Below are 10,275 nucleotides of genomic sequence, written 5' to 3' on the forward strand. Positions count from 1 at the left end.
ACGTTCAAGATCACCCACTTCTCTAGAACCAGCTTATGTGAATGCTAACCTTGACAATTCGATACATCTGGGCGAGGAGACTCATCAAGCTAATGCAGTTTTACTCGAAATTGTTCATCAATTACGTGCTGAGATGACAAATTAAGAACAGACAACGAACGCTTACACCTGGAAGAAGAGAGGATCCGATAAGTTCATAAGTTTAGGCTAGGTAGTTTTTTAATTTTTTATTTAGGTCTTGTTTAATGTTTAAGGTGTTACAAATGGTATGAGAGCTCAGGTTCACACACTAAAACTCTTTGATATGTGTGTGTACATACAAAGACTGTGATTTCTTAAATCTAACTAAATAAAACATTTATGTGAACACAAAGGCAGTCTCAATAAAAAAGGGCAGAATGTAGAGAATTTCAGGATTGGCCAATTCTCTAGAACTAGCTTATGTGAATGCTAACCTTGACATTGCGATACGGCCTGGCAAGGAGACTCATCAAGATAATGCAGTTTTACTGGAATTGTTTAGCAATTACATGCTGAGATGACAAATTTAAGAACAGAAAATGAATGCTTAATACTTATGCCTAGAACAAGAGAGGATCTGAGAAGTTTGTCTAAGCGATAGAACTAAAGACATCCATACCCTAGTGATGAGGACAAAGAAAAGCCCCCAATAGCTTATCATGGTGAGGAAAATGTTGAGTCAGCCGAGAGACATGGGGATGACGAAGAAGGACGCTCGAATAATGTGTCCAACTAGTGCAAAAGAAAAAGATAGAAATCTAAATTACAAGGAGAATTCAAAAAGATTAAACCATCACCCTTTGAAGGGGAATCTAAGGAAGCATCAGAAGCTTGGTTAATTGATATGAGCAAATATATTTAGATTTATGAATACACAGATAAGTTGAAGGCGCGTTTGGTATTTGCTAAGAGGTAAGGCAACCCTTTGCTGGGAAGAAATCAAAACAGTAGGGAATATTGACAAGGAACAGGTGATGTGGAAAAAATTCCAATTTTTTTAAAGATAAGTATCTAACTGAATGTTATTAAGAAGAAAAAGCGAAGTAATTTCACGAGTTAAGACTAGGGGCCTTAACTATGGATGAATATGTGGCACGATTCACCTTCCTTCTGCACTATGTTCCTTATATGCACGAGGGAAAAGCCAAGATTCAATGTTTCATTAATAGCTTAGCCCATTTCATTAAGTAGAAACTTTAGTTCGACTACCCCAAAACAATGGATGATATAGTGCGGAAAGCCCGCATATGTTACCACCAAATGAAATAGAAAAATGAATAATCTAAAGGAGAGTCAAACAAGAAGGGAGGAAGTCTGATTCAAAGCAGACACCCAAAATTTTCTAATAGCAGAAACATACAGCAAAAGCCTCTCAGTAAATTCCCAGCAAGGAACCAACCCAAGGCTATTTATTTTGAAAATAGACAGTCAGAAGGGGCTAATAAATTTAGTAATGATCAACAGTCAAAATCATCGCTACAATGTTGGGGATGTGGAGAACCCCACTACTACAAAACCTGTCTGCATAAGGCAAGAATGGAAAAACTAGAAAACATGCAGGAAGCATCCACTATTGGAGAATTGGGGAGGAGCATGCCCATAATTAATGCTACCCTGGAAAATCATCAAGCAGAATATCAACCCACCATGATTGAATGTGAATGTATGATTGCTAAACAACCTGTTTCTGTTTTATTTGATCCCTCTGCTAGCTTAAGTTATGTTAGTCCTAAAGTAGTAGAAAAGTGTCAACTAGAGAGTAGCAAGTTTCTAAAACCATGGCTAGTTCAACTAGCCACTGGGGCAAAAAGAAAGGTCGTTGCAAAATAGAACAATGTGTCATAACAATCTTAGGACAACCCATTCACGTCAACCTTAACATTCTTCCTTTGGGTTCATTCAATCAGAATGGATTGGTTGGAAAAATGTTGGTCCTTGGTTGATTGCAAACAAAAAATTATCAGTTTTATTCCAGAATCATCACAAAGAAGGGAACTTCAAGGAATTAATACCAATACCAAACTGCACCCTATCACTGATAGTCCGTTAGGAAAATATATTAGGAAGGGTTGTCAACTATATGCTGTTAAAGTGGGATTTAACAAAGCCAAGAATAAAATGACCTCCTTGGAAAATATTCTTGTCATTCAGGAATTTGCAGATGTTTTTCCCGAATCCATTCCTAGATTACCACCAAAGTGGGATATTGACTTAAACATTGAACTAATTCTAGGTGCAACCCTGGTATCCGAGGCCCTTTACCGCATGAGCATACCTGAGCTGACAGAACTCAAAATGCAGCTTCAGGATCTTCTAGATAAAAAGTACATCTGCCCCACTGTGTCCCCTTGGGGAGCCCCCGTACTATTTGTACGGAAGAAAGATGGAACATTGAGATTGTGTGTCGATTATCGTCAGTTAAATAAGTTGACCATCAAAAATAAGTATCTCTTGCCACGTATTGATTATTTATTCAGTCAAGTGTAGGGAGCCAAAGTATTTTCAAAAATCAATTTAAGATCCGGTTACCACAAAATAAGGATAGAGTAGGAGGACATCTACAAAACTACATTCTGAACTCATTATGGTCATTACGAGTTTGTGGTGTTGTCATTTGGCCTCACAAATGTCCCAACTACGTTTATGAGTTTGATGCACAATATTTTCCAACCCTATCTTGATAAGTTTGTATTATTTTCTATTGATGACATTTTGATATAATATAAAAATAAGGAGGAGCACAAAGAACATTTGAGAATTGTGCTGCAAACTTTACGAGAGAATAAGTTATATGCTAAATTTAGCAAATGTGACTTTTTCAAAGATCTAATCAAATAATTGGGTCATGTTATATCAGTGGAGGGAATAGCGGTGGACCCAGAGAAGATCAAAACCATTAATAAATGGACCACTCCAAAGAAAGTTGTTGATGTCAGATCGTTCCTGGGTTTGACCGGGTACTACCATCGGTTCATTGAAGTATTTTCAAAAAATTGTTTTTTCAATGACCTCTTTATAGAAAATGGGACGCACCTTTCAATGGATAGTAGAGTGCCAATAAAGCTTTGAATGATTAAAACACCTACTTACCACTGCACCTGTGCTAAAAGTAATAGATCAAGAAAAGTCTTTTGCAGTTTGCACAGATGCAAGTAAAGAAGGTGTTGGTGGAGTGCCGACATAAGAAGGGAAATTTATTGCTTATAAATCAAAAAAATTGAAAGAGTATGAACAATGGTACTCCACTTATGACATCGATGCATGCACTTAAAATGTGGTGACACTACCTATTGGGGAATATATTTTTGTTGTTAATGGATCATAGTAGCCTTACCAATTTCTTCAATTAGTATAGCTTGAAATCTCGATAGGCTAGATGGACGACATTTTTAAGTGAGTTTGATTTTGAAATAAAGCACCTTAAGGGAAAATAAAATCGAGTGGATGATGCATTGAGTAGGAAGGTACATTGTATTTATGAGGTTCAGATCAGCTAAGCACGCTTAAACATTCCAGAAATCATAAAGGAGGAATTTGTCAAAGATCTAGAATACACTTTTCTTTGGTAGCAGACAAAGAAGTTCTGTTAAAAGGGGAAAAATCAGATTTCGAAATAAATCTTGATGACATCCTTACCTTCAAAAACAGAATTTATGTTCCTAACCAAAGCTATGTTAAACAATTAATAATGGATGAGTCTCATCGAAAACCATGTGCAGGCCACCAAGGTTAACATAAATTATTATCGGCCATCAAGAAAGGGTATTTTTGGCCCAGATTTAGGAAGGATGTTAATAACTACTTGTCCAAATTTTTGGAGTGTCAATTGGTGAAGGCGGAACATTGACATCCCGCTATTTTGTTGCAACCACTGCCAATTCCAGAATGGAAATGGGAGACCATATCATTAGACTTCATCACGAGCACAGTCTCAGATGTTTTGATGACTGTCGTGCCATTGCCATCAAAACGTGCAATGAAATTGAGGGGAAATTCATAGAGTATTTGCAGAGTGTGACAGGCAAGCCGGTATTCCCCATCAGCCTGCTACTTTTTGATCTTAGCTCAGCCATAAATTCTGAGGAACAAAGGGGTTGCATGAAATGGCTAGAAGCTCACGCAGTAGTCTTAGTCGTTTATGTATTGTTGGCAGTCGGGTTTTATGAGTGAAGAGCAGACCCACGAAGTGGCTCTGGGTTTGGAGGCGAGCGGGCAACCCTTTCTATGGGCACTGCGTTGCCTTGACGAAAAACAACTTGGGGTTTGGCTGCCTCAAGGGTTCCAACAACGTATAGGAAAAAGGGGGCTTGTGGTGGGGGATTGGGTTCCGCAGAGGCAGATTTTATCACATGCTTCGACTGGAGGGTTTTTGAGTCACTGTGGATGGGGTTCATTGTTGGAAGCCATGAGCTCCGGGGTTCCTCTCGTTACACTGCCTGGGCACTTGGATCAGTGCCTTAATTCCCGATTGGTTGTTCGAGAATTGGAAATCGGATTAGAGGTTAGAAAGCGGAGCGATGGGTCGCTGGACTGCGACGAGATCTGCAAAACTGTGTGGGCGTTAATGGTGGAAGATGGAGGTAGAGAAGTAAGGAGGAAGGCCCGTGAAATGGGAAATGTGTTCAACAACCAAATTCTCAGCAGCCGAGGTGAGGGCGGTATTCCATCACAGGAGGTGTACATAAATGACTTCATCAAACACCTCCATTTTTTGAAGGCTTCACATGTAGGATAATGAGAATTGAAGGTTTGCAATCAAAGAATAATAGGTAATCCACCTTCTGCGAAGAATTGTCATCATTTCTCTTTTTCTCAATTCTGTCGTTTTGGATCCTTAAGTATAAGTCAATAATTATGAAATGTGGTGCTCGGCGGATAACATCTCTATTTTGGTAATGTTAATTACAATCATGAAATATGGTCATTGGGTAGTGTAACATATTTATTCCATCATATAAATGGTTCCTTGTTGTCATGAGATTGAACATTATAGTTTCAAATGATTGCCCCAAAATAGATAGTTTTTTTTTTAAAGGAAAAAATCGATTTTTTTTCATAATTGAAAATTTTGCAAAATACAAAATGTCTATATGACTATATCTACCTGAGTAAGTAACAGAGTATATTTCTATTTCACTCAACTAGATATATGGGCTAATGATTTCCAAATTTCTCAATTTCTAGCCCTCTTGAGATGACGTAACTGAGCTTGGTGATGCAATTGATGCTTCAACATTAGTCTCCTTCCTAGAAACACAAGTTAATGTATGAAGAAGGGATTTTTCAGGAAATGTAGCATTTAACTCCACTACATCAATTACCTACAAAGACATCAAACATAATGGATTTTTTTGAAAAAGGTATGATGTAAGTACTATTTTCCAAGATATGGTAACAAATCAAATTTCATAGAAAGTCATAGAGTTCACCTACATTTAAAAGTAGACTTACCTCTAGGGGAGAAGTTGTTTCCTTGTAAGAGTTAACTGAAGATTGCATTATGGACTCAATGGTTTGATCAGATTCATTTGAGAGCAAGTTGTAATTACTAGTTGCAAAAGGATTAGGTAAAATGGTAGAGTCGGGAAGCTCCCCCTTGATCTAGTCTTGAGAGGGCACCTTGTTGTTTTGTTAAAGCTTGTAAAACTATCAAATATGTATTCATCAAAGGACCTCCTGTAAATTTCATAGAGTTGTTGTTGGTAGTCGTGAGAGGGTTTTTGGAAACACAGGTCGAAGATCGTTGAATAAACTTTCATGAAGTCCTCGGAGGAGAATTCATTCTTCAAGTCTCCTTCTACAATGTTTCTCAACCAAACATTCTTTAATATTATTCTTTCTTATAAATGTGCTTTGATAGCTGGGTATGTGAGACTGAAACTTTTACCATCGTTACCATAGTAAACCCTATGATTCTATAAACAAGAATTTATCCTTCATTGAATGAACACAACACTTACCCATATCCACACGAAGAAAGCAAGCTAGAAGACATTCTGAAGAAAGAAAGCTAGGAATTATTCTGCAGAACAAAAGTTAACCATTAAGAAATTGGTATTCCCATAAATACTTAGTGAATAGCATTTAGAAAAACAATTTGTTAATTGAAATTTAGAATGCAAATCATTTTGATACCTAGAAAAGAGTGAAATGAATCAAAAAAAGGATAAGTTGAGGGCGATTAAACCAAAAAGGTTTATTTGTTAGCTGTACAGTTGGGGTTCCTTTAAGTCCAACATGCCTCCCTTGAACTCTATTATTACAACTTGTAGCTTTGTTCCAACCAACAATATTATATGTATATTTTGGAGATAAAATGACATAAAACCCAAAGAATTCAATCAAAAAATTGTCATGATTATTAACTCCCATTATCAATAATTCACTATCATATTAGTCCAATATTTTTGTGCACTTACAACTAAGGGAACTAAAGAGAGCCAAAAGAATGAATACCACCCTGCTCACAGAAATAAATCCAACCAAAAAGAGGATGTTACCTTAAACAACAACAGAAACTCCTTTTAAGAATATGCAGATTGAAGTAATTAGAAGCAGAGATAGAGTGTTGAAGACTTACCATACACATTGAGAAGCAAAGAGATTACGGCAAAAGCCCACAATGGAGGACTATAGATAACCCTTTTTAACCCTTCTTAGTTCCTCTTTTCTTGTTGCCCTTATTCATCTTACTAACGAGGACAACATTATGCTCTTTCTGCTCCTCCTCAATACCTGCAATAATATCCAGTATTGTCTCCTTCTAGTTGAAGTCATTCCATAGCTTGCTAAAAATGGGAAGTCTTTTTTCGGTCACATGTCATAGCCAAAAATTTTCCAAAAGCAACAAGACCTATTTAATGCAATGGGAATTGGGTACTAGCTCTTTACCTTTCACCTACTAATTATCATCTTCAATGATTCTTTATATGTCACAATACTTCTCGAATTTATGCCTTACGATGTTTCCTTTGCAACATCTGGTGCAAATGCTAGTTTACTCAATATATTATGGGTTTTGAATATTAGGTACAATAACTTAACCATCTAGTTTTTTGTTGTATTTTTTATATATTTTTTATTAATTTTATCTAAAATTTAGTAGGTATTTTTAAAATTATAAGTTTACATTGTGTAATAGCTGAGATTTGACTCTACCAAGGTTTTAGTGATTGCTAAATTTATTTATATAATCAAAAAAGTATTTTAAATAAAAAAAAAATTATAATTTTATCAAAAATTATATAATTGTATTGAGGTGAAAAAGACAAAAGAATTTACTAATTAGACAATATTATATGAAAAATTATAACCATAATATTATAAGTGGCTATTATTAATAATAAGGTCAAATCATAAATTGATAATATATTAATATTTCTTTTTATTTGAGATACATATTTCATTGGTATAGTATAAATCAAGTTTATAAATTTATTTTTGAAAAAGTATCATGATTGAGATAATAAATTTTATGTTGAAATAAATATAATGTATAAATTCTAATGTGAAAACTTAAATATTTTGTATAATTGGGTTTATATATATGAATTAAATCCATATATACATGAGATTAATGATTATTACTTTAAAAATTTAAATTTAATTTTTATAATTATTTTATTATTTTTTTAATAAATATATAATTTTAATAAATTTTAATTAAAAAAAATAAAAATGTAATTAAATAGAAATAAAAGTAACACCAAGTTATTTAAACATTTTGAAATTTTATGTATGCGTTTAGTGAAGCTATTTGAAATGAGTTAAAATAAAGAAAGTACGATTCTATGCATCAATGGGATATAATTTGAAAGGTATAATACGGGTTCTGTTAAAAATGCTGCTCACTTAAACCATTCACTTTCGAAAATAATGTGTTTCCGTGGCATAGAATGGCATGCGATTATGTAAGCCAACTGCATCTCATTGCTTATATCGTACTCTAATTTAATACATCTTCTTCTTCGTACGTTTGTGTGTTAATTGTTCACGTAATTTAATTAATGATTATTATAATTTTTAAAATAATATAATTTAATTAGTTTGGGTTTTATATTTATGGCCAAATCATTTTAGTGGAAATATCACTCATTCACATTTCTTTTTAAATTTAAATAATATAATTCAATTAATTATAATTTTCAAGATAATTTAGATCTTTTTGATTGTAATTTTCGAAAAGAAAATCCTTATTACAATTTGGATATTTCACAGTAGCGGAAGTGGTTGTGTGTTCATGATTAGAATATTCGAGGAGAACTAAATAATTTCAAGGTTTTCATATATATAAAGGAAATGGAAACGGAATTAGATAGTGGTGATTAGTTTGAAACTATTAAATATATTAATTTTATTTTTATTATGTAATTTTGTTTGTGAATTTTAGACCTTACATTAAGTGTTATAAATTGATAATTTATAAATGAGGAGAATGTAAAAGAAATATAAAGTTATAGAGAAAATTTAAATTTTATTAAAATGAAAATCATTTATATTATGAAAAGAAGAGTCTTTATATAAGAAGGGCAGAAGAATACTCAAAGAAAAATTTTTAGACAATGTAGTGTATAATATGAAGATAAATTATTATAAAAGATATTCTTAGAAAACTAATGTCATTGAATCATGTTAATAAATAATATTTCCATGAAATATAGAAGATGAAGGTTAAAGTGATGAAGAAGATAAACTTTATGTTTAGAAACAATAACTAGAATATATGAAAATGAAGAAGAGGCCTCAAAAGAAGTGTCATTTGTATTTTAGAAGTGTAGATCTAAAAAATATATTGAAACGGATTAATGCCATGCAAGAATATTTTTTTATCTTGTTATAGGTTATATTAGTAGAGAATTAATGGAATTTGGTCATATTACTAAATAATATTTTCATGGAGTGTAAAAAATGAAGTTCAAAGTGATGAAAAAGAAGATAAACCTTTTCTCTAGATAGAACAACTAAAATATATGAAGATGAAAACTGTGTTCCAAAAGGAGTGGCATGTGTATTTTGGAAATGTATATTTAAAAAATCTATCAAAATGGATTGAAGGCATGCAAGGATATTTTTTGTTTAGAAAAATTTTAAAATTTCATGAAAGTTAATATTTCCTTTGGAAGATTGGTCATTTATGCATGCAAGTTGGGAGAAAAAGTGAAGATGGATAAAAGAAGAAGAGGCAATGCCAAGGTCTAGTATTGAAAGAAAATGGTCATGAAGTTAAGAGGTTGGTTTGTAATTTCAATGTATTCTCTAAAATTTTCTCCAAAACTAATAAAATTTCACCATAATGGGAGATTTATGCAATATTATTTTAAATAATTTGGTAGAGCAACCATGACAGATGGACTTGTTCAATAATGTGAAAATGAGATCACATGATTTCTATATGCTTTTAGATTGTTTAGTTGAAAGAAGATATATGTAGAGAATATGCATTTGTTTGAATATTCCTATCATTTATCCTTGAATGATGCTAAGAAGTAGAAAGGAAAGAAAAATAGTGGGAAAAGGTGGTTGTAAAAAAGGAAAAATTGTTAGACATTTTAAGAATAACGATGTGAGATAGATTGGGATGAATGTAATTGAATATGGCAAAGTGGAGAATAATTATGTAAAGGGATTAGCTAATCAGGTGTAGAAGGGGAATCTAATAGAAAAGAAGATGATCTCCAAGTTGTTGAAGTGAAGGGAGAGGGTGTAAATAAAATGAGTGTTTTTAATAACAGGTTAACGTAGAACAAAGAAAAAATATTCATAATAGAATAAATATATAAGATATTGAAGTGAAGAACACTCTTTAATAAACAAAAGAAGTAATAGCAAGTAAAAATTTAGAAAGCAATATGTATATGAAATAAAAAGATCTTATTGCAAAAAAACATTGTGCCTTGTAATAAATTGGTGTGATAAGAATTTTTTTTATTGTTAAAGGTGCACATAGGTGTATGTAACACCCTAATCTCCATGAAAGAAGTATTGTGGTTATTAAATTCAATTTGATGATATACTTCATTTATTTCTTTTATGTTAAGAGAATGGGTGAGGCGGGAAAGCCAAATAACAAGTTCTTACCTAATTTATGATTAATTAGAAATTTAGACATGTTAATAAAAAATAAACTATTTTTTATAATTAAAAGAAATAGTTAAGAAGAAATAGTTACACTCCTGCCCTCGAAAGGGAAATATAGAGGGGAAAAGAAGGAAAAGGAGGGCTATCTTAGAGTTGGAGAAAAAATAGACCATTGGG

General features: G+C 32.9%; 1 protein-coding gene across 1 annotated transcript; it reads left to right on the forward strand.

Moving 5' to 3' along the window:
- Positions 1-3,906: 3,906 nt before the first annotated feature.
- Positions 3,907-4,756, forward strand: LOC149167370 (UDP-glucosyltransferase 29-like). Its single transcript, XM_089430461.1, has 2 exons — positions 3,907-4,050; positions 4,175-4,756. Exons 1-2 carry the CDS (start codon positions 3,907-3,909, stop codon positions 4,754-4,756), a joined length of 726 nt encoding a protein of 241 aa, XP_089286587.1.
- Positions 4,757-10,275: the final 5,519 nt, after the last annotated feature.

This window comes from Pinus tabuliformis, chromosome 5_1 (genome assembly GCF_031772625.1).
Source record: "Pinus tabuliformis cultivar Carrire ecotype Pingquan chromosome 5_1, CPIR1, whole genome shotgun sequence".
NCBI lineage: Eukaryota > Viridiplantae > Streptophyta > Pinopsida > Pinales > Pinaceae > Pinus > Pinus tabuliformis.

Excerpts from the sequence above, each read along its gene's own strand:
- LOC149167370 (XM_089430461.1), top strand. The coding sequence starts at position 3,907 with ATGGAAATGGGAGACCATATCATTAGACTTCATCACGAGCACAGTCTC. Across the intron at positions 4,051-4,174 it reads AGAGTGTGACAGGCAAGCCG|TCGGGTTTTATGAGTGAAGA; the intron begins GTATTCCCCATC and ends TATTGTTGGCAG.